Source organism: Lichenostomus cassidix, chromosome 15 (assembly GCF_008360975.1).
Source record: "Lichenostomus cassidix isolate B80296 chromosome 15, HeHo_3.0, whole genome shotgun sequence".
Lineage (NCBI taxonomy): Eukaryota > Metazoa > Chordata > Aves > Passeriformes > Meliphagidae > Lichenostomus > Lichenostomus cassidix.
In genome coordinates this window covers 4,062,629-4,087,627 of record NC_139496.1, presented here as the reverse complement: position 1 = coordinate 4,087,627, position 24,999 = coordinate 4,062,629, and the positions used below count along the sequence as shown (strand labels likewise).

The following is a 24,999-nucleotide window of genomic DNA, read 5'->3' as shown; positions in this document are numbered from 1 at the left end:
CAGGGAGTTTTTTTCACTGTTATTAACCCTGAACATGGTTCCTTTGATCAAATCTTTCAGTTTATACTGGAAACCCCAAATAAATCAAAGCCCTGAGTGTGGAGAGCATCACCACAAATTGGCTGAAGTCGTGCACAGCTTGAACTTTATTTCTAGGGTATTTCTAGGGTAAGGATATCTCCTGCCCAAGCTGCATTTTTCCATCCCTCCAGTTGCTGATGGAGCCACAGAGCTACTCCAGCCCCCACTGACCTGGATGAGGTACGTGTACTTCTGGGGGTTGCGCTCCAGCCCCAGCCAGCAGAGCAGATCCTTGTCTCCACCCTCCAGCAGCTGGTAGAAAATGTGGAAATTCCTCTCTCCGTGGTTCTGGTGGACGACTCGGGATTTCTCAATCAGGTAGCTGAGGATGTGCCCTCCCACTGGAGCTCCCTGGCAGAACAGAGCAGGGCAGATCAACGCCAAAAATACCAACCATCCCTGTGATTGCTGTTTCTTTGCTCCTAGGAATGAAGGAAAGGCTCAGGAAAATCCCAGTTTTGCTCTCATTTATCTGCCACCTTTTGTTTAAGGGTGAGCATCCCCCAACAGCACAAGGATTTGCCGTCCTGTAAAAGTAACTTGAGCTTTAAAACTCTCCAGCAGCTTTCCATGGAGCACTGCCAGCAGTGCCAGCAATGCTGGAAGCTTCCAGGATGGATAACCAGTGACCTTACCCAGCAAAATGCAAGGTCTGTAAAAACAGGGTCAGCAATGTGCAGTGCAAGAACTAATAAATCCTGGGCTGCCTGCTCAGCCTGCAGGAGGTTTCTCAGGTGCAGCTCCTTTTCCCAGCGCTCCAGTGAGTTTGTTCTCACCTTAAAATCAAACTGGATGTCCATGTACTTCCCAAATCTGCTGGAGTTGTCGTTGCGCAGGGTTTTTGCATTCCCAAAAGCCTGGGGATGAACAGAGAGGGAAAGTCACTTCTCACCTCACTGAGAGCCTCACACCCACGACAGGACCAAGTTCCAGTAGCAAAGATTTGCTGCTTCAGCCGAATCCCAGTGAATTTAGTGGGATGAAAGAAATACAAACCAATGAAATGCCATACCTTTAAAGTGGAATTTGGCTAAACCAATTATTGCTTTTTCTTGTCTAACCTATAACTGAGGCCCCAAGGAACTGCTGCACGGTGCAGTTTTCCTGTATTTTCTTGTATTTTTTTTCAGCCATCCTCAAACTGAACCCCCAAATTTAAATTTCCGAACACTAAATGATACTAAATCCCAAATATCCTTTCAGAGGCTGTGCCAACATTGGCCATTCCTGCTCAGGGCTTCAGATTTGCAGGGAATCCTTGAGCAAACCCTGGAATTGGCCACCAATTCCAACCCTTCTGCATTTCCCTTCAGTTTCTCACCTCGAGGACAGGGTTGGAGAGCAGGAGTCGATCCCTGACAGTCTGCAGCTGCTCCGTGGTGGGACAGGTCACTGCGTAGTACTGCAGGATCTTCTTGGATGCCTCTGTTTTTCCAGCCCCACTCTCCCCAGAGATGAGGATGAAGTGGTTGTTGTACTCATTGCACATCACCCTGTAGGCGTTGTCAGCTATGGCGTAGCTGGGATGGGCAGAGGAGGCATTTGGAAGGGAAATATCCATTAGGAATGGCACAGGAGGAGGAATAGCAAAGGGTTTTTCCAGGAGTGTTGACTCCTGGTTTTGCATTATAAGTACTGGAGAGGATCACAGAATCCTGAAATGGATTGGAAAGGGTTTTAGAGATCATTTCATTCCAACCCCATACCATGGGCAGGGACACTCACTGGGAAAGCTGGGCTCAAAACTTGAGCCTGACAATAAAAACCAGAGCTGGTGACTGTGGACACCCTCGTGGTGCCAGCACAGCATTGCAGGGAAATCCCAAAGCAGCCATACTCACGGAGATCCCATGGGGACACTCACAGGTGTGGGGGCAGCTCGAAGAAATTCACACCCCGATAAAGCTGCATCTGAGCCACGGTGTAAATGTCCAGCTCTTGGTAGGGGTTCACAGACACCAGCAGGGAGCCAATGTAGGTCTGCAGGGAGAGAGAGCCTGGTGGGACATCTGCTCCACCATAAAATCCCAAAGGAGGGGCCAAGAACTGCAGGGCATTATCCACAAATAAATTACAGAGTTGGTACAGAGCTTGTTATGAGAGAACCAAACCAACCGACCAGAATTCTTCCCAAACCAATGCCAAACTTCTCCCAAAATCTTCCTGGTTATGAGTAAAGCTGAAACATGAGAGCAAGCTCAGAGCTTGACATTTTGAATGTAAGGATTTGGGATCTCTTGGTACTTCCAGGACCCTTTTCCTACTAAAATTAAAACAATATACAATTAAATCCTCAGCCCTTCCCAGACAAATCTTTTCCTGACTTCAATCACAATTCTCCCTTTCCCATTCCCTTCCTATTTACTGCACAACCTTCAAAGTTTTGCAAGGCAGCTCTGAGCAAGCTAAGACTTATTTAATTATTATTTTCATTAGCCAAAGTAGATAAATTACTCCTGGGCCATTGCTCTGCAGGATACTACCAACACCTCATTGTCAGATACACAGAGGACACTCAGCTCTCCCCCCTGGCCCTGAGCAGCAAGGCCACCTTGGGGACATCCCAGCAGCAGCACTCACATAGATGAGGTTCTCCTGGTAACGTTTCCTGAGGTTGTTGAGGAAAGCAGCCTCGCTGGTGTGGGAATCCAGGAGGACAAAGTCCTGCACCCCGACCTTGTCCCGGGCGATCAGAGCCCCTTCCATGTTGGCCTCGCCGTTCTCGTCCACCTCTTCCTTCTGCAGCACAAAAGTTGGAGGGTGCAGAGTTAGGAGGGGGCAGAGAGAACCCTTCCCAGGGGTAAAATTCAGCCTGGAGCAGGTAATGCCAAGAGATTGTTATTGCAGCTTGTCCAAGGATGGCAATTCCACACCATCTTTGCAGTCCAGATGTCTGAGACTCACTGCTGTGATCCTGGAAGATCCTGGATTGCAGAGCCCTCAGTGACATAAAAACTGAGACAAACCCAGCCCTGGAGGTGCAGTCTGGATCTGAACACTCAATAACTGGGTCTAGACAGCATTTTCCAAACACACCAGATGTACCCTTAGTTCCACACCACCTGCAAGTCCTTTATACATGAAAATAGAGAATCCCTGGAAAACGCTGCAAGGGGCTTGACTTGGAGGCAAAAAAAGATTTATCCCACAGCACCACTCTGCACAATAAAATTATTCCCAGTGCTTCCCAGCAGCAGCTAAAAATCAGCTTTCAGTGCTGGCAGCAGATGTCCCCACACACCAGCGAGAGACACTGCTGATAAAACTGATCAAAGAGCAATTTGGGGATGGTTAAACCCTTCCCAGCTTCTCCCCTCCTTCTCCAAAGGCTAAGAGATGCAAAAAAGGGTGTCCCAGACAAAAGAGAATCCTCTTGCACCCTGCACTTCTGATTTTTTATGGTGGAAGTTGACTTTAGCTGGGAAATTCTCACTGCTGAGGGTCAAGCTCTATTCCCAGGCTGTAAGGATAAACTGAGCTTTTTATTTGCTTAAACAAAGCTGCAAATTTCATGCTAGAAAATAGAAAAACATTTCTTTTTGTCTACATATTCCACATGGATTTGTCTACATCACACATATTCTATGGTGATATTGTGCTAAAACAGGGTTTTCAGGGTTTCCTTTTGGTTTGCTTTTACAGACACCAGGATTACCCAGTTCAGAGATAAATTTCTATCCTAATGCACAAATGGGCAGAAATTCAGCCAGTACAGTCGGAGCAGCTTACCTTAGAGTGAATTCCCTTGCAGTGAGCTGCCTTGGAGGGTTCCAGGCTTGGAAAATCAGGGGAGTGGACGTGGCTGAGGAGGCTCCAGGCTGTGATTGCCAGCCCAGCACCTTTGCTGCTCTCCTGCTGCCCTTGGGGACATTGGCTTGTCCCATCTTGCTGCTCCACTGCTCAAGGGGAGCTTGTGGTTGTGTGTGAGGTTTTCAACAAGCACTAAAAGGATGGTTTGTGCAGAGCCACGTTAGGTTCTCCTCCCGTTTTTTACTCAATTTTGATTTTTCTAAAGCAGAAGCTTTACAAATCGGAAATAGGCACAAAATAGAATATTCCTGCTGAGCTCTGGCAAGCCCTGACTGTGGAGGGAGGTTTTTGGGATGTGGCTTGGTGGATTTGGGAACAGAATTGCATAAAATGAAGAGCAAAGGAGCCAGCCACACAATTTCCTTTATGACTGAGGCAAGCTCAGAAAAATCAGCTCTTGAACAGGAGTTTTAATGTTAACTTCATTTTAGTCCAGCCTGTTCTTTATGTTTATCTCTTTGAGAACGAGCAGAGCTTTGAGATTGATATTCAGCAGCAACACAGCCACGACACTCCAGAGAGAAAGATCCCCTGAAAGCAGGTTATTTAAATAAAAGTAAATAAATCAGACCTGAACTCGCTTCACACACAAGGAATTACATTTTTGCTTTGCTGACTGTCCCAGCCCTGGGCTGGCAGGATATAGAATTCTTCATTTTTCCTCAGCCAGGGCATGACCTGACTGTGATCACTTCTCCATTCTGTCAGAAAATTCCCAACACTTTTTCCTTTTGATATGAATATCCCTTTCTCCTTTTATCCATTTGTTGTGCCTGTCCTTAGCTCAGACTCCATCCTTTTGGAAGACAAAATAAAGGAAGATTTTACTTCTCAAACCAACATTCCCCACTGCCTGTGCAGGGAGGAATATGGAAAGGGGAGAGAGAAAAGAGAATAATAATAATAATAATAATAATAATAATAATAATAATAGGATTTTCCTCCTGACAGAGCTCTCAGGACAAGACACTTTTCCCTTCCCTCCCAGCTGGGAAGCAGGGAAGGATCAGCCTGACTCCCCCTTGGCATCCACCTGCTCAGGTTTCCCTAACCCACTCCTCTCACGTGTGTGTTAATGGATAATCGACACCAGACAAAACTCCTAAACTCTTTTCTGAGCCATTTTGTGCCCAGATTTTCTCAGCATTTTGCTGTTGCTGATCATTTTATGATCCCAGCACCCTTTACTGGCCTCTCCCCACCCATTTCTGGAAGTTCACCCCAAGTTTTGTGCTTCCCTGAATAAGAGATGCCCCAGGACTGATCAGTGTGTGTGACCCCAGCAAGACACTGCTTTTTTAAAGGATTATTCTCTTTTCCTCACCACTCAGGAGTCAGGAGGTTTCTTTCTCGCCTGAAGACACGAGCTCCATCAGAAAACCTCTCCCTCACTACAATGAAGGGTTTTGCTTTTCCCACAGGGATTTGTCTGTCAACAGGGAAACTGCAAGGAGCTCTGTGGGATCACAACACAAATCCCCGAGCTCTGCAGCTCCTGAGAAAGGGTCAGACAGAGCAGGCTGATCTCTCTGACAAAGTTTGTACCAGTTTGAAGCGAGATCTGTCAAGAAAACGACTTTAAAAAAATATAGAAATAAAGAAACTTCGCAAAATGATTACTTATCTTCACTGGAGGATCAAAACTTCATTTTTCAATTGATGCTACTTTGGTTTAATGTCACAGAACAGATGAGATGAAGGTATGGGGGGAGGAGGATCACCTGTGAGGTCACAGCTATTTTGGGAACACTGGAAAAGCCCAAACCATGCAGGTGAGAGCCTCAGGTGGGCACAAGTTCACCTGGAAGCCTCAGAGCTCCCACCCATGCAGGAAAATGCACCAAAAGCTTCAACCCAGCAGACCCAGCTTTATTGGATCACCAATTCCACCCACAACAGCAGAAAATCTCCTCAAGGATCCTCCACACCCCCAAACCACCCCGGAGCTGCCGGATTTCCCTTCCACCTCCCTGCAAAGGTGGTTTTGTGTCACACCTGAGTCCTACTTCACCTCCACCCTCCCCTCACCTCCTCGTCCAGCCCGTGCTGCTTCCACAGATTGTTCCCAGGGCTGGAACTGAGGCTCACAGACACCCTGGATCGTGTGTCAGGCTGTTTGCTGCTCCCTCCTCGGGCAGGGATGCTCCATCCTCCTGCTTTAATGAATTATCCAAGAGCTGTCAGCACCGAGCCCAGGGAGCTGCAGATAGCAGCTCGGGGAGGTTCTGCCTCTCACCCAAACACCCAGGGATGAACCGATGGGTTCTGACCTTCCTGGTGGGTAATTTGGGCAAATCCAGGTACAAAATATTCCTGGCCAGGCTCCTCAGCCCCTTCCCACTAGAGGTCACTGCAAAACTCGGTTTAAGGCGCAATTTCCGTGGATTTTCCTTTTTTTTTCATACGCAACAGGCAGTTTTCTCCCCTCAAAAATGACTTTCCTGCTGGACACCGACTCCCACTTGGTGCCAGCTCTTCCTGCCTCTGCCCAGCTGCCAAAGACAACAACAACAGACATTTCCCCAAACAATTTCCAACAGGATAAAACCCATCCGTTTGGAAAATGACTGATCCACGAGCAGCAGCAAGAGACCTCTCCATCCTCCGGGTGATGCTCCCATGGATCAAGAGCTCTGTATTTAAGGAGTTTCCCACCTCGCTGGGTGACTCGGGGCAGGATCAGGTTCTCCAGGAATGGAAGAGCCCTTCCTGTGCCACAGGATCCCTTGGTCTGACAGCCACATGCAGGAATTGGATCTCTTCCCTCGTGGCTCAGAGTGTGAGCCAGGCAGAGGCATTTCTGACTTCTCCTCAGCTAATAGTCACTGGTGATGAACAAATCCATTCAAAATTTAAAATAAAAAACCCTCAATAAAGCACATTTTCACAGAGAAGTGGGAAAAACACCTGCTAAACAGCCAGGTTGTTTACACCTCTCTGTTTCCCAAGAAAATCAGGTTTTGGTAACAGAAACTTAATTCTTCCCACCCAGAGCACATTTGTGTTCTGATCTCTGCAAAAACTTCTCCTTCCCAAACTCTCCAACAGCCTTGGGGCTGTGACCATTCCCTGGGGAGCCTATTCAGTGCCCCACCATCCTCTGGGGGAAAAACCTTTTCCTGATATCCAAATATCCTAATATCCTGATGTCCAAACCCTTCTGACACAGCTCCAGCCCTTCCCTAGGGTCCTGGAAATTTCTGCAAAACCAAATTTTTTTTTTTTTTTGCCTGTTTTCTGTAGTTACACCCCTGAGATAAAAGCAAATAAAAGGAAAGGGAAGGTGCAGTAAGTGAACATCCGTGGAGTCAACTGGTTCAAAAGAGTCATGAGACAAAAAATTTAAAATTTAAAATTTAAAAAAAATTTAAATAAAAAATTTAAAATTTAGGCTCGAAATTTAAAATAGATGGGAAGTTTAACAGAGAGTGTCAGGCTTGCCCAGCACAGCTGAGCTCAGAGCAGCACTGCTAACACACACTCCCTGAAGAACGTGGGAGCTCTGTTTTGGAAATACTCATTTACCCCAAGAGGCAGCAGCTCCCTGACCCATCCTGCTCCCCTCGTGTGCTCCAGGAATTCGCTCATTAAGAGCCCTGGGCTGCAGGGATCACAACAAGGAACCCCTCGGGCTCTGCTCCACCCTCAGCCCTCAGGAGGAGTGGAAAAGGAAGATGTTCAGCCAGAGGCACTTGGCAGGGTCAGCAGGGGAGCAAGGACACCTCCCAGCAGTGCTGGATCTTCCTCCAGCAGTGACCTCGGGGTCAGGACTGCAGGGCTGCCCCGTGTCTGCTCCAGGAGCAGTCAGGGCTCATCCCATTGTCCCCGAGGAAAATCCAGAGTGTCACAGCTTGGCAGCAGGACTTGGGGTGACACATCCCCACCCAAGAAGAGCAGCCAGCCCAGGGTGATGGGAATTTTCCCCTCATGAAGAAACCTTGGTGTGGCTCCTGAGAATTCATCTGCTTGGCTTAGTTTGCAGATAAATGAGAACCCCATAAAAAAGGGATTAAGGCAGAGCAGATTCCACCACAGGACCAAGTTATGCTCATCCCATCCCAGCAAAGCCAACAAAACAAGATGATTTTCAGATATTTCACTGAGACTTTTCACAGATCTCTGGAAACCTCTTTCAGATTTCTGACAGAGCTGGAATGCTGGACATGGACCATGTTTGGGAATGCAGCAGCCAAGGAAAAAAGGATATTTGGGGTGTGCAGAGAGGCACTTGGGCTGTTTGGCACTACTGTACACGCTCCTCCAGGCAGGAGAATTCATAAATACAATTATACTGTGGAAAAATTTACACATTGTAACCTAATTTCTTTTCAAAAGAATACAGAATAAGAGGGTTTTAAGGTTAATCAACAGCCCAGGGAAACGCCAAGAGTTCTTAAGGCCTCTTGTCTGTCTCCAGGGCATGGTCTGCTATAGACTTGTTAAAGGGTGACTGTCTGTCTTTCTCAATAGAGGAGAGGTCGAGGTGAACCACTTCACTTTCATAAATCAAAAGAAAAGGAAAAAAAAAAGTGAGAAAATCTCCCGAGTTCAAACATTTCTTTAAAACCCCCAAACTTTAAATACTAAATGGGCTTCATGGCTGCCATTTTGAAAAACATTAGTTTGCCAAAGGACCCTTTTGATTCCCATTGGAAAAGCGAGCGCTCACAGATAATCCATTGAGAACCCAAACCCCCACAAAAGGCTCCCCGAAACAATCGCGGCGCTGCTGAAGGACAACATTTTTTGTGCCCGGGAGAGGGAAAAAAAAAAAACATTTTTTTAACGCGCTACAATCCATGACACATATATTCCTCCATTTCCTTTCAGTAATTATTCATTAGAAAACATTTAACGTCGCCGCGGATTTCACACTGGGCAGTCTGCGCACAAAGGAGAAGAGTTGGCCCATTTAGAAGGGGCTGAGGCCGCCTTTTCTCATCCCAGGAGCTCCAAGGCGGAGGGGGCTGCCGGACACAAGGGGCCGGCTAAATTGTGCGGTTAACGGTCAAAGCCCCCCTGCCTACTTTGACACTCATTTCAAGATGACGGGGAACAATAGAGATTTGTTCTTAGCAACTCTTTCTTGTGCCCACGGGAGGTTCTCCCCCCTTCCCTCGGCGGCCGCGCCGGCAGCGCCGAGACCTGCGGGCTGAGCTGCCCACCTGCCCCCCGGGAAATCCCGCTTGGGCACAAGGAGGCAGGTAGGGAATCTCGGCCCAAAAGAGCTCCGTTCACCCTGTCAGGTTGGATAAAACAATGCCCTGTCGGGTTGATGTGAGCGGTTTGGGTTTTGGGTGGGTGCCAGAGAGCCCAGCCCAGGTTAGGCAGATGCTTGCCACCCCAGAATTCCTAATTCGCACCAGCACTCCCAGGTTTCAGCTCCAAATCAGGTTCTGCACCTAACTTAGGGCATAAAACACTTCTTTATAGGGTTTCTAACTCATAGGAAGGACCCCTGTGCTGCCTCAGGTTGTTTCACAAAACTCTGTTGTCCAAAACTCTGTACACCCCAGACATGCTGGATGGGTGAGGAAAGCAGCAGCAAATCCACCTCCCTTGGGAAATTTAGGATCATGTAAAATCCAACTCAAATCCTGTCAGGCCAGAGCACAGACACTGAACTGCTCACTCTCTCAGTTGCTGAGTTTTAGATATAAGTGCCAGAGTTTTCTTCATGCTTAGATTTACCCAGGTTAGGCAGACACTTCCCACCCCAGAATTCCCAATTCGCACCAGTGATCCCAGGTTACAGTTCTAAATCAGGTTGTGCACCTGACTTAGAGCATAAAACACTTCTTTATAGCAATTTTAACTCATGGGAAGGATCCTTTCGCAGTCTCAGCTTGTTTCACACACACAGATATTGCCCAAAACTCTGTGCATCCTAGAAACACTGGATGAGTGAGGAAAGCAGCAGCAGTTCCACCTCCCCTGGGAAATTTAGGACCATGTAAAATCCAGCTCAGATCCTGTCAGAGCACAGACACTGATCTGCTCACACTCTCAGTCATTGGGTTTTAGGTTTAAGTGCCAGAGTTTTCTTCATGCTTAGATGCACCCAGGTTAGGCAGACATTTCCCACCCCAGAATTCCCAATTTGCACCAGCACTCCCAGGTTACAGCTCTAAATCAGGTTCTGCACCTGACTTAGGGCATAAAACACTTCTTTATAGGGTTTTTAACTCATAGGAAGGATCCTTTTGCAGTCTCAGCTTGTTTCACAAAACTCTGTTGCCCAAAACTCTGTGCACCCCAGACACGCTGGATGGGTGAGGAAAGCAGCAGCAGTTCCACCTCCCTTGGGAAATCTGTAAAATCCAGCTCAAATCCTATCAGGCCAGAGCACAGACACTGAACTGCCCACTCTCTCAGTTGTTGGGTTTTAGATATAAATGCCCGAGTTTTCTTCATGCTTAGATATACTGCAGCTCCTTAATTAATTGCAGAACAGGATGGCTTATTAGGAAACATCAATTACTAATAAACTCCATAGCAAACCTTCATCTGCTCCAGAGCATTCCCTAGCTGACAGAGTGCAGGATTTCCAGCTGGAAAACTAAAATCCAGATGTAAAAATTGTGGAAATATGGCAGGGCAGATTTATTCAATTTCTAGGAAAGAGAAGGATGGTCCTGGAATGTGACGGTCCATAAGTTACAGGGAGAGGAGCATCAAACCACAATAAATTAATGTATTTCAAGGTGAGCACACCTCCAGGGTGTTTCCAAGACAGAACTGAGAACCAGAGAGAAACAGCTCCAAAATCACATTTATGGACACAGCAAGAAGGAAACTGATAAAGCAAGGATTGGCATCACACCTCCCATGGGAGTGTTTCAACATCCCCCAAGGACCAAACCCTCTGGGCAGCAGGAAGCAGAAAGGAGCAGCAGCTTTGTGAGTCAGCAGCACAACTGAGAGCAGACGAGACAAATGACACCTGGGACAACAAATCCCAATCCAAACCCAGATCACAACTCCAGTTCCCACAGAAAAAACCAGTTTCCATCACTCCACAAGAGCCCCCCAAAAGTCAGGGGCTGTTGTCACAACATCTGCACAGCAGAGACCTGCAGAGGCTGCGGCACAAGGTGTGATTGAGCAGCTCCAGCCAAGGTCACCCAAAGCTCACTGTGATTTAGGACACTGGCTCTGCTCTGTCAGGGTTGAGGGCACAGCAGTGCCAGGGCTGCAGTTTTGGGTGGGAGGAGCTGGAGAAAAGCAGGGAAGTGGGGAGAAAGGAGAAGGCAGATCCTGCAGCCTGTCCTGGCTCCGCAGCAGAACAATTATCCCAGTAATTATCCCAGTAATGAATGTGCTCATCCTGGAATTCTGCCTCGTGTCATCAATACAGTAAATAGTCAGACAGGGAGTCCCAGCTGAGGGGGGGAAAAGGCTCCTCTAAATCCTGAGGAGGAATCATCATTTTTGAGCCTCCTGCAACCATTATTAAAAAGAAATTCCCTCATTGCTCTACTAGCTCAAAGCCTCAGTGGCAAGGTCCTTATCACAGTGGATGGACCATTCTCCTGCTGGATTTTGGGTCCTCAAACAGGAGGATCCACCACCTGTGGCTCAGGCAGACCATGCACAGAGCAGCACCCCAGGGAGAGTAAAAATCCCTTCAAGAAGGAGAACTCCAGGGTTTTCCCAGGATTGTCCCACAGCCAGACACCCCAGCAGCCCTCAGGATTTCTGAGACACCCCTTTGCCTCCCTCCCTGATGGGATCCATCACAGCAAACCCACCATTACCTCCTTTCCCTCCGTGTTCTCTCCAGGCTTCAGCCGTGGAAGGAATTAATTGTGGCTAATTAAAAATTAAATCCTCCCTCGCCTTCGGTCACTGCATTTCTCTCTCTGCCCCAGCCTGTCACACTCTGCCTCTGCCACCTTCTCTCTGGGAATGATTTCCTTCCTCCACCTTTTCCTCTGCATCCAGCTCTGCCATCTGGGCTAGGGAGTGCAGCTCCAGCTTTGCTCCCAGCTGACCAGCTTGGCTGCAGCTCCTCTCCCAGTGTCCCAGAGTCACTCCTGCCTTCCCCCCAGCTGCAGAGCCTCCCTGCTGCCTCTCTCCAGCTCGGTTTCCCCATGGAGCACCTCCCTGGGAAGCTTTTCCAGCACTCTCTGAGCTCCCAGCACTGCAGCAGAGCTGACTTTCCTGGGGTGATGTGGGCTCTGTGTCCATCCCCAGCGCTTTTTTCCACTGTTTTCCACTCAAAGAGGAGGACAGGAGATGCCAAGGGAGCCTCTGAGCTCTCAACACACTGATGCTCAATAAATAAAGCAAGGATTGACCAAGTTATTTTGTGCTTTTGCCAAGGAGACCACAGGAATTTCACCCTCATCCAGTTCCTCAGGAGGCAGCTCTGGACAGAGAAATTTATTCAATTTCTAGGAAAGAGAAGGATGGTCCTGGAATATGACAGTCCATAAGTCACAGGGAGAGGAGCATTAAGCCACAATAAATTCAAGTATTTCAACGTGAGCACACCTCCAGGGTGTTTCCAAGCCTTCAAGACAGAGCTGAGAACCAGAGGGAAACAGCCCCAAAATCACATTTATGGACACAGCAAGAAGGAAACTGGACCACCTGGATGTCTGTCCTGCAAAAGCCATCCCCAGGCTTTAGTGATGGGATTTGATGGAGATTCTGGAGCACCACACCAAGATACACCTCTGTCCAAAGAGCCCAGCTCCAGAACCTCAGGAGCGTTTAGAAAAATAAAACTGATTTTTCTAAACCTCCAGTATTAGTGGTACAGTACTGCAGAATTTTCCCTGGAAGTTTTCCTAAAGTCATCAGCAGACACTGAGAAACCTGCACCTTAATTATAATTTGTTATAAAAACTTTCCCATTTTAGTATCTTGTTGGGAAAGGAAAAGAAAAAAAAAGGAGCTGGATTGATCCTGGAGTTCCATCTGTCATCTCCTCTGTCAAGACTTCATTACCATGCAGTTGAGATGTCATCCCAGTCCCAGCTTCCAAGATATTTCTGTGCTGAAGTCCCAAAATGCCATTAGCCAGCAGAGAAGGAAAGGGGAAGGGAGAATTTAGGAACACACAGGAATAGAGGAGAAAAATCACTCTTGCCCCACATTGTCCAGGATAAACTCAATATATATTTCTGCACCGGGAAGTTTGGATAATGAGCCCTGATATTTGTGACTGAATTCCATCAGCTGTGTGCTTTATAAAAATATAATTTTCAGATCATTATCCCATCACTTAACCTATGGAAATGCACCACTCAAATACATCCTAATGCAGATAACAAAAACTTTAAAATCTCAGAGTGACTGAGTTGGAAATGACCTTAAAAATCCTCCAGCTCCAGCCCCCTGCAGGAAATGCCCCACGGAATAAACCTGTTAATGCATCTCCCACTCCAGCCACCACAATTCAAGTTACCTGGCTGTCCATCCTGGCTGCTGTTACCAATTATTCCAGGGAAACCATTCACCAGGGGCTTTGAACCTGGGTGAGGTCCCTCGTGCCTCTGGGCAGCCGGGCAGGGACGATGTCCTCACCCGAATTGAGCACCTTAAATAATTCACTGGGACCAGGGACTTGGGCCTATGGCACTTGCATCCACTTAGTGGCCACTTTTCCAAGATAAGAACTAGAAACTGGATCTTCTTGGAGATTAGGTTGCACCTGGGATGTTTGGTGAGTCGGGGTGTGAGGGGTTTGTGTTAATTACAAACCACCCAAATTAGGGGGAGCATTTTTGGGGTGGGTTGAGCTGGAGCCATCCCGGTTTGATGCCACCACAGAGCAGCTGGTGGGTGTTCAGCTGCTCCCTCAGAACCTGCAGGAACTGCCTGGAGCTGGGAGCTTAAAGGTTAATAATGTATATTCCCTTGGTTATAGGATCTCCCTTCCCCAGGCTAAGACGTGCTTAAAAATTAACGGTGCAGATATCCCACAGAGGAGCAGCAGGTGCTAAGACTCCACATGAATCTTTCATGTGATTCCAACCCACCAAGTCCATTTCAGCAGCTTCCCTGCAGCCTTTGGGATCTCTCCACCTCGCTGGGACAGGACCCAGGGTGGGTACAGAACTACCCTGAAGAAATTGGAATAAAACAGCATTGTGGAGGGTGAGAGCTCCACTCTCACCTGCACATATTGAATTCTGGTTTTTCCTCCCCGGGGTCCTGACGTGGTGTAACCAGATCTGGGCAGAGGCCATTCCACCTGCACCTCGCCAGCCTCACTCAGCAGCAGCTGCTGAAAAACTACACCCCAAGCCATTCCTACAGCTGCTTCAAGGGAGAAAATGTTCACTAAATTCCTCCAGGATCCATCCCATTCGTCCCCTGAAGGGTGGGGACACGTTGCTGTGGGTGTTTGGAGTCAGAACAGAGGGCAGGGGACACTGACAGGACTGAGCAGCACCAAAACTTCGCAGGGTAAAAATCCCAGGGATGAGCTGGGAAATGCAGGTCAACACTGCTGAGCCACTCAGTTTGGATCCTGGGCACCTTCCAGGAAAGGGAGAGGAAAACAGAGAAATGAATATAATATGAGGTGGTGTAAAACAGAGATGAAAAGCATATAAATGTGTATTATTGACTTTGGGGCAGAAATACTGAGGATAATGAATACTGAATAATTAATTTATTCCTGGATGTATCTGAGGGTGTCACTGGGAGTTACAAGAGGATAAGGAGGATATTTTCAGTGAGCTAGGCCGGACTGTTGGATGTGCCATGGACATTCCTTGTCCACCAGAACAGCTCTGCTCTCTCTCACACAATTACAACTGGAAGCTGACACCAGCTAAAATAAAATACAGAACAGATCTTTCCATGCCACCAATGGAAAGGGAATTCCTTGGGGAATGCTGGGGGATTGCTGTGCACAGAGTAGGAATTGTCGAATAATTTGGGTTGGGAAAGACTTCCATGATTGGGTCCAACCTGTGGTCAATCCCCACTTTGTCACCTGCACTGAGTGCCACCTCCAGTCCTTCCTTGGACACCTCCAGGGATGGAAACTCCAAACCTCCCTGGGCAGCTCCTTCCAATCCCTGACCACTCCTTCCAGGAAAAAAAAACACGGAAAAACCAAGCATGGAATTAAAAGAGAGACAGAAATTCTGTTCTTTGCTGACAAATGCCAAATGACAATTTCCTAGCTGGAGCCAGGGTGCTCTGAAGGACACATGGAGCTCTTCAAGCACTCCTTGCAGCTCAGCCTTGAGACTTGAACCCAGAATCCTGCAAACTGAACCCAGAATCTTCTTTCCTCCAGCAAAACCAGGGAGCAGGGTGTTCATTTCTACAGACAGCTCATGGGATGGCTCCCAGAAAATCATTTCCCTGTGTCCTCCCTGGCATTGACTCCACTCTGCTGCCAGAGGGACATTTCAGCAGCTGGCAGTGGCTCCCTGTCACAGCTCCTTTGTGTGCAGAGATCACCTTCAGCGATTATTTATTGCAGGAGTTCAGATTCCTGCCTTCCCGCGGCATGATGAATGACTTTTAAGTAACATAATATCTGGTTTCCTCCTCTTTCACACACCCATTTCATTGCCAGGTGTCCTCAGTGACCAAATCCAAAGGGATTGTTTGCAGTCAAAAGGGAAAGAGAAATCCTTTTCCATGTGTCCAGCTTCCTCTTGTTCATATTTCATGGAATTCTTGCTTGGGTTAAAATTATTGTCAATTATTCACCCCCATCCTCAGTAATTCCAAACATCCTAATTAATACATAGCACTGCTCTACTGCTGTTAAAAATTCCCAAATAATTTTATTTTCATTTTTTAAGCTGTTCTCCAGGTAACTGCAAGCTGGCCAGTGAATAATGTAACATAAATTAAAGAATAATTACCTATTAATTAAAGAATAAAGCAGGTTAGCAGGGCAGGAGCTTCAGGAGGCAGCCCAGGGCAGATCCATCAGCTCAGGATCCAAGTGTCTCCCATCACTGCTGGGAACAGCACTGGGAACAAAGTCCTGTCCTTTCAAACCAGCCCCCAGACCTCTCTGTCAGCCTGTTTTAACATTTGAAAGGAGTATTTTTTGTCTGGCTAAATTAAATCCTCGACATCTTTTGTTTATAACCCACATTCTTTCTCAAGCTGGTTGAGAGGAAACAAAAACAAAGCAGACACAAAAAAAAAACCAAAAAAAACCCGAAAAAAAACCAAACCCACCCCAAAACAACCCAGAGGGAACAGGAGATGATTTGATCCTGGTAAAAATACAGGAAAACCATGAGCCTCTCCAAACTCTCCAAACCCAGCTGCACCTCTGGAGCAGAACAATCACACACAAGGCAATTCTGTTGATGTAAAACTGGAATTTGAGATTTTTACATTGCACTTGTAGCCCAGCCGAGGTGGGGATTGGCCATAGGTTGGACTTGATGGTCTGGGAGATCCTTTTCCACCCTCAGTGATTTTGAGATTTTGGGATTAATCCAGCTCAGCCATGAGAATCCATGAGTTTAATGAAACACCAAGGTGGTGCTGCACATTGGATCATGAATGCATCCCCTTAAAAGTTCATATTCACAAGGCAAACGAGGAATCAGGGAAATCTGAACTTCTCTTAAAATCAACAAATCCTCCTGTTTGCACCTGAAATTGGAATTAATTTCTTAGGACAAGGATTTAAAGTTTCTTCCTAACAGGAAAACATCCTGACAGTGCTGTGCCCTTTAGAGAAGTTAATTACTACATCAAACACGGGAGTAATATTTTTGTGATCTCTGTTCTTCTGCCAGCAATAGAAGTGAGGACACAGAAACCCTTCAGCTCTGGTGTGAATTTTCCCTAAAAATGCTCTGCAGAACAAGCACAGGTATAAAACCCAACACAAACCACTCCAGCCTCCCTCACCTCAACCTTCCCCCAAAAATACATCCCCAAAATTTCATCTCCACAACCACAACGTGGCTGGAAATCCTTCCTCTCCCTTGTGTGGCTGCAAGGAATATTCCAGCCTGAATTGCCCTGCAGCACCCAAATACTAACATGCAAAACCCATTAAAAATCCCAAATTTTGACACACAGCAGCATGGAAATCTGCAATAAACCCCAAATACTGATATTTAGAAACATGGAAAGCTGCAATAAACCCCAAATACTGATATACAGAAACATGGAAATCTGCAATAAACCCCAAATACTGATATTCAGAAACATGGAAATCTGCAATAAACCCCAAATACTGATATACAGAAGCATGGAAAGCTGTAATAAACCCCAAATACTGATATTTAGAAACATGGAAATCTGCAATAAACCCCAAATACTGATATTTAGAAACATGGAAATCTGCAATAAACCCCAAATACTGATATACAGAAGCATGGAAAGCTGTAATAAATCCCTTTCAGTCTCACTCCTCACCCAGGTCACTAAATCTGCGCCATAATTTTGGGAGTGTGCTGCTCACTGGCCACAGGCTGGACAAAGGGCTTTTCTCTCCAAGTTCAATCAAAAGGACAACAGCACATGCCAGAGCTCTTGTATCTCTTGGGATTTTGGGCTGTCACAGCAGGGACCTCCTGCAGGGCCAGGGAAGGAGGAGGAATTCTGCCAGCCAGGATAAATCCAACAAAAACACCCAATGAGTGGAAAAGCTGGGAAGTTCATGCTGGTGATACTGGCTGGAGTAGCATTTCCAAGCTGAATGTGGGGATGGAAAATCATCCCAGAGATCCCATCACACCAACCTTCAAGTGAGTGGTTGGGCTGAAAAAAAACCCCAAAAAACCACCCACTATTTGTGTAGATATTTTTGCTCTCCCACCAGCAGTGATGACCTCTGTGTCCAGCAGAGAAAAGCTGGAAATCCAAGGCAGCAAAGGGCTCATCCAGGAGCTCCTCCAGGCTGCAGGAATGACCTGCTGCAGAAAAGAATAGTCCAGAATAATCCAGAAAAGAATAATTTAGAATAATCCAGAAAAGAATAATCTGCTGCTCCAGAGGCAGCAGGAGAAATGAGACACACCTTGGGCTGGGAAGGTGGCTGTCAGCAAGGAGAGCAGGTAGGAAGGAGCAGGGATTGTCCAAACATTGGGTAATCCTTGCTCCTTTTCTCCAGGACAATCCCAGCCTCCAGGCCTGATGTCACAGAATTTCCATGATTAAGTGTCTGTTAATTAAACACACTTGCATTAATTACTGAACTGATAATAAGCTGCCTGAACTCTTAAGAAGAGTAGAGATCCCACTGTTCCAAACTTGTGGATCCTCATCTTGGATTTGTTACATCTCATGGGAGAAGTGCTGTAGTTTATTTATTTGACCTTCAAGCAAAGCTGGAAAGTACAGAAAATACAAATATATTAAAGGAGATGTCCTTTGAAATGAGTGTTTAACTTCACCTTTGCAAAGGAAAATCCAACATTTAATCAAAGCCTTCTGTAATTAGGAATTTTGGTTCCGTGAGTAATCCAAAGAGTTTAATGATGGATTAACTGCTTTGAGAACTCTGGAAAAATTCAAAATTCAATAAAAAACGATTTGGTCTTGCAGCCCACAGTTGACTCAAAGAAAGAGCACAAGGAATGATTTACCAAACTGATTTTTCCAAATCCTCTGTGGCTGTGAGAAGAGTGAGACAACTCCTTCCTTGGCACGGACTGGAATGTTCCTTCCCAAAGAAAATCCCAGAAACAAACATTTATAATATTTACAGCAACAGGGTGGCTCAATTCCTTCTTTACTCAGAGGTGTCTTCACAGAAAAGCACTACCTGACAGTGATAAAAATATTCCTTTGTGGCAGAGAAAAGCTCTAAAAGGAGCAGTAAAAATGCCCACATTGAGGTTTATAGAGGCATATTCACTTTTAAATTCTGAATAAAACTCCCCACAGGAATTTTGGGGGAAACTTCTGGCAGTTTCTCTGTTTGCATGACATCCCTGCAAATCTGTTTAAAACTACCTGAAGCACTCACAGGCAGTCTGGGCTGATTAAAGAGTGATTCATCACCACCCTGGGCCCACATTTGGATTTTTTTTTGGTATAAAAATGTAGAGAAAAGGTCCAACAGGTGCAGGGCCAGGTCAGGTTCTAATTAACAGCCCTGTCCTCCCACCCCAGGCAGGTTTTACACAACCCAGAGCTCAAAGCAACAACCCTCTGCAAAAAAAAAAAAGCGAAGCCTGGAAACAAACCCCATCGTTCCATTAAACTTAAAAATACAATTTGACTCTGCCACAGCCATGTGGATGAGCTATCTGCATTAAATTGTGTTTAATTTAACTCTAGAACTATAGGGCCCAATTAAAAATAATGAGGCCTGTCTCCAACTGTCAGGCTTAATTAGAGATAATGGGAAGTGATAGCTCCTGGAATAGATTCATTTTTGTCTGATGGACGAACTGGGGCAGGGGTCTTGGCAGGGGTCAGTGGGATAGACCCTCCAACAAAACACGGGTCAGTCAAGCTTAAGGAGTCTTAAGGAACCTGGTTATTAAATAAGGAAGTAGGAAGTAAATCAAATCCAAAAGCACATGAATAACCCCAACAGATTCTTTTTTTTTTTTTCCTGTTACATAGCCATATATCGAAATTCATCTGAGCATTAAACTGCCAGTTCTGAAAGAAAAATATAGAATAAAATAAAGGTTAAACCTGTTTGACAGGGCCGAAGGGAAACTGGAAAAAGAAGGGCCCAACTTCATATTCCAAGGAGTTTAGCAGGATGAATATTCTCCTGAGTGGCAAAAAATGCAGCAAAATCGCTGAGCTTTTATTTATTTTTTAAAAAAAATCAACCCAGGAATGATTATCTGAATGTAGTCAGGAACCAAGGTGTTGGAGTTAGAATAGAATAAGAAACCAAGCGAGGTGTTCTGTGTGATGAATAAAAACTGGAAAAATTGGCCAACTTTTCCCTTCAAGAACATGCCAGAGCAGCCAGACTGACTCAGAAAGTGCAACCAATGTTGTGCTTGTGACAACTTTTGGTCACCAGACAGTGGCTGTCATTTGGCATGAGTAATTAATGCTGAGTGGGGAGGGAGATGCAGAGCCTGGGTGGGACATTCCCTGTGTGACATTCCCTGTGTGACATCCCCTGTGTGACATCCCCTGTGTGACATCCCATGTGTGACATCCCCTGTGTGACATTCCATGTGTGACATCCCCTGTGTGACATCCCCTGTGCATCAGGAATGGATGGAGGCACTGGAGGAGCAGCACCCTGTCCCAGCTGCCATCCTGCAGCTCCTGTTGGGCAATCCTGCCCATTCCCACCCTTTTGTTTGGGTGGGAAGACACTTTTTTTTTAAATCTAATGATATCTCTCTCCGTGCCCAACGCTGCTCGTGCATCACGCCAGCAGCTCCTCATCCCTCCTCCCCTCCCCCTTTGCAGCCCAGCCTTTGCAAAGTCATGCTTTGAATTTAAATCTCTGCTTCTGGGGCTTCTGAGGAGGGAGAGAACGCGTCAGGGTCTGAGCTGCTCCCCAGCTGTCCTGGGAAAATAGGGAGATTTCTAAGGAGGGTTGTTATTTCTCCTTGTATTTCCCTTCTTGCTCGTCAAGAAGCTCATGAGAGGATGCAGAATGCCAAAGGTGTCTGTGCTAAAATAGAGCAAAGGGTTAGTGGAGATGCACAGATCAGTGTTATTCCATTTCTCCAGGGTGTTATCCAGTGTTATTCCCTTCTCAGGGGTTTTATCCAGTGCTATTCCTTTCCTCTAGGGTTTTATCCAGTGTTATTCCTTTCTTCCAGAGTTTTATCCAGTGTTATTCCCTTCCTCTGGGGTTTTATCCAGTGTTATTCCCTTCCTGCAGGATTTTATCCAGTGTCATTCCTTTCCTCCAGGGTTTTATCCAGTGTTATTCCATTTCTCCAGAGTATTATCCAGTGTTATTCCTTTTCTCCAGGATTTTATCCAGTGTTATTCCTTTTCTCGAGGGTGTTATCCAGTGTTACTCCTTTCCTCCAGGGTTTTATCAGGTTTGAAGGCTCTGACAGACACTCACCCCAGGTCTGCATCAAAACCTTCCTGACTTACCCCAATGGAATCACCACAAGCAGGAAAAACCTTGGAGACTGAACCACAACTCCACCTGTGTAAAACTCAGAAAAATAGGGAATAAGTTCCAACTACCACCCTTAGATACGATCTAGTTTTTAAAAATCACTATAAAGATGTCTGAGTTTCCTCTGAAGGATATCCAGCTCCTTGGGATTTGGAGAATTCCCATATTTTCACTCAGTACACAAGCTGCTCCTAGGATTCACAGCTGAGTGCTCCTGGTGGGAATTCAGGTGGGTGAGTACAATGTCCCATCTCTGGAAGTGTCCAAGGCCAGGTTGGACAGGGCTTGGAGCAACCTGGAGAGTGGAAAATGTCCCATCCATGGCAGGGGTGGCACTGGATGAGCTTCAAGATCCTTCCAACCCAATCCACCCCAGGATTCTCTAAGGATATGTGTCCTTAAGAAAACCCTCCTGATCATTTCATATCCGAAAATTTTAAGTTTGCCACGGGTGTGGCAAAATGACAAAAGCCAGGAAAATCAGATTTCATGCAGGGATTTGCCAGGTTGGCCGAGGAAAAGGTTTTGATGATGAGTAGAAGAAAATAAAATCAACTTCTCCATGCAGCTTCTGGACTGGCAAAAACCTGTGTTTATAAACCCTATAAACCCTGTGTTTACAGAGCACTGAAGTAAAATCAAAGCCAAAGATTTGAATTTCCACGTGTAGAGTGGAATCTGCACAGAGAGAATCCTGCATAGAACATAATTTTATTTATGGCCAATTCTGCCTCCCTCCTCCTGAAGCCAAAGATTGTTTTACCTTCAATAACCAGGAGCAAACTCTCATTTCCTTTGGAAACTCACAATAAAACCCACTTCATGGTGGGATCTCTCTCAGAACAGGTTCCTCCAGCAGGTGCATCCCAGAATCCATTCCTCCTGCTCCACAGAAAGCCCTTAATTTGCCCTAAAGAGTGAGATGTTGCCACCACTTAAATCTGAAGACTGTCACCCCCACAATAACCAGACGTTTCTCTTACGCTGCCGTTTGCAGAGAATTCCAAATACAAAGAAACCCAGCAGGCTGCCAGGGAATCTCCCCCCCTGGGCTCCTCTGATTAAAAAAGAACCTTATGGGAGGAAGGGAAAGAGACACATAATTCATCCTGGAGATACCAGGGGGGTTTTTTTCCCTGCTGAGTGGCCCTGGTTTTGCCCAGGAACTCATGGAAGCACCGGGGTCGTCCAGTCGCCCCTTGGTCACTTGTTACTGTAGCAGAAAAATCAGTTTATTCTCTTGTGACAGTAACCCAGGGAACAAATCCATGATGACACCCTTCCATGCATTGGTGAACTTCGTGGCCTTGTAGGTCACTGGACAAATCTCTCTAAACTGAACTGTTGACAGTTCTTTGCAGGGTTCCCCCCAGGAAACTGAAGGTTAATTGACCATTCTTTCAAACCATGAAATGCTTTTGAAAATGTTAGTTTTAAGTCTCGTAGCCTAAAAGCTGATGAAGCAGCGTGTTCTGTACTGGGGTGTCTTCTAATTACTGGAATGAAGAGTTATGGGCCAGGGGGAAGGTGCAGAAATGGTTTAATTAGACTTGTGATGGGGATGGAAGGAGGAAAGAATATTCACTAAATCATGGGATTGGTGAGAGCAGAGCAGGAGAAGCTCCCATAATGGAGCTGGAGATTCCTTGGTTATGTTAATTTGGTGGTGATGGCCTTATTGAGAGAAAGGATCTTCACTTTTCACTCTTAAAAACTTCCAAAAAAAAAAAAATACTCACAGGCTTCTCTTTGCTCATTTGGATGCTCTCAGTGGGTCCAAAGGAATGGTCACTGCTGGATTCTGATGGATGATTCCACATGGGAATAGTTAGAGTTACACAAATCCTCAGAAATAAGAATTCCAGAAAACATCCAACACTCTGGAACACCTGGCAGGAAAGTAGGGATGATAGATGAGGGATGATACACATATATATAGGTATATGTATATATATGGGTATAACCAGTTATGTATTCACCAGAGGTTTACACAAACCAGGAAGAAAATGGAAATCAAACCTTCTCTCCCTTCTGAAAAGCTTCACCACACTGAAAAGATTTATCACAGTGAATTTGGGCTTTACACATTTTGATGTTGCTCTGACATCCTGTGGGTTCTGTTTTTTAATTTGAGATGTGTCTGTGATACACATGAAATATTGCAGAAATAGAAACCAAAAAAAATTGTGTTTATTATTAACACTCTTCTCCACAAACCTTGAAGAATGTCCTACTTGAGTAAGGATATTAAGTAGTGTTTTCTTCTCTCCTTTTCGTCTACAAAGAGGAAAAACTTCATATGAGCACAGCTACAGGTAAAGCACTGATTGCCATTATCTGCACAACACAACCCATGGGGATTTGCTGAAACAATATTAATATTAATTAAGGAAAAGCTCATTACTATGATGAAGGAACAGGTGAGAGCTGCACAGGATTCTCTGCACGCTTCTTCAGCTGTAAATAAACCACAGGCTACAAAAGAGCAATAAAGAGATCAGAAGTGACAATTTTGTGTGCTCTGGGGCCGAAGTTGTATTTTCCAATGACAAACTAAATTACAAATTACATCCATCAGCCAACGGCATATTGATTTCCCTTTGGTTTTGAAAAAAAAAAAAAGAAAAAAGATAATTTCAGAAGTATTTATTGTTCCATCCCTGCCATGGATAGGACACTTTTCCACTCTCCCAGGTTGTTCCAAACCCCATCCAACCTGGCCTTGGACACTTCCAGGGATGGAGCATTGTACTCACCCACCTGAATTCCCACCAGCAGCACTCAGCATGATGGATTTTGTTCCTAAGGAAGAACAATTTCACATTAAAACCAGCGAGCAGCCCAGCTGGCAGTTGGAATTGCAGGGCTGTGCAGGGCAGCAGCATCATTTCACAAGGATAAAGATTAAATCCTTCCAGGCCAGACTTCCAGCACTTCACAAGCAGGACAACCTTTTCCCTGTGGAATAGAGAGAATTGATTTTGGGAACAAGAAGCTGCCAGACCCTGAAAGGAATCCTAATTTGTTGGTGTTTGTCACCTAAAGATACCAAAAAATAAAACAACAACGAGGGGAAAAAAAAGAGTAAGAAAAGGAAGTGAACTTAAGGAAGTGAAAATGGGATTTTAACAGGAGGCAGAGCAGGTTTCCCTTTGTTTTTGAGGCACAGCAAAACTTCTCCCCAGCAGCTTTTGCAGGAGCCAGGCTCTAGGACCTCTGGTGCTTTCCTCACCTTGGCCATGAGGAAAAGCTTTCTGTCCGTTACATCCATGCATGTAATCAGGGATTGTGCCTTTTGTCACACTCCCAGCCACCATCTGTGTGCTCCCGAGTGGCCAGACGAGGGCTGAACCCCCCAGCCCGGTGGGATTAATCTGCAATTTCACACCAAATGATTTTTCAGGATAATTTGTTAGGATACAGTATCCCGAAATAAAACAAACGGTCGGCGCTTTCGCAAGGGGGATGAAAGGAGGGAGGTTGTGGAGTTTCCTGTGTTTTCCAATGGCTTGGACAGAATCCATTTGCACGTTTTCATTCCCCTGTGAATGCACACATCCTGGGAAAAGAGCCTGGGGGGGATGGAAATAGCTGGTTTTTAATTCTGGGGGTGAGGATACAACCCCAAATCTGGGCTCTGGAAAGGTGTGACAAAATTCCCATCTCCATCAGGGACTGAGAATCCAAGTGGTGGAGTTGTAGTTAAACTGGAAATAGAATATTTCACTTGTGCTGGAGGGATAAATTGTGAAGGCATTGAGTAAATAAAGGAGGAGCTCAAGATTCCAATTTTTCACACAAAACAAAGCTGGATTGAAGTGTGCAAGGAAATTATTTTTCTCTTAGAAGCACTAAATGCTTTTAGAGGCACAAGGAGGACACTGAGCTGATTTCACATCCTATTTTCTCCACGTGTTTTAGACACTCAGGAGGAGAGGGATGAAAACCATAATCAGAAAAAAAGCCAAGTGAGGAGTAGGAAGATCCAGGGTCAGGACACACCGATGTCCTTTCACAAAAAACAATGATGGATGAACATTAATCTGTTTTTCAGCCATTCTGGGTTCACCACACAAACCACAGGTCTC

The 24,999-nt window shown here is 45.8% G+C and overlaps 1 protein-coding gene across 1 annotated transcript in view; it reads right to left on the bottom strand.

Moving 5' to 3' along the window:
• MYO1H (myosin IH) overlaps nucleotides 1-13,825 on the bottom strand; it is a 28,361-nt gene extending 14,536 nt beyond the window's left edge. Inside the window, exons 1-6 of the mRNA XM_085075639.1 lie at nucleotides 13,307-13,825; nucleotides 2,662-2,820; nucleotides 1,946-2,061; nucleotides 1,403-1,601; nucleotides 858-938; nucleotides 253-432 (exon numbers count right to left, since the gene is read on the bottom strand). Of these exons, the coding sequence (XP_084931765.1) occupies nucleotides 253-432; nucleotides 858-938; nucleotides 1,403-1,601; nucleotides 1,946-2,061; nucleotides 2,662-2,820; nucleotides 13,307-13,318 (747 nt within the window). The 5' untranslated portion in view covers nucleotides 13,319-13,825. The remainder of the gene's footprint in view (nucleotides 1-252; nucleotides 433-857; nucleotides 939-1,402; nucleotides 1,602-1,945; nucleotides 2,062-2,661; nucleotides 2,821-13,306) is intronic.
• Between the last annotated feature and the right edge of the window lie 11,174 nt (nucleotides 13,826-24,999).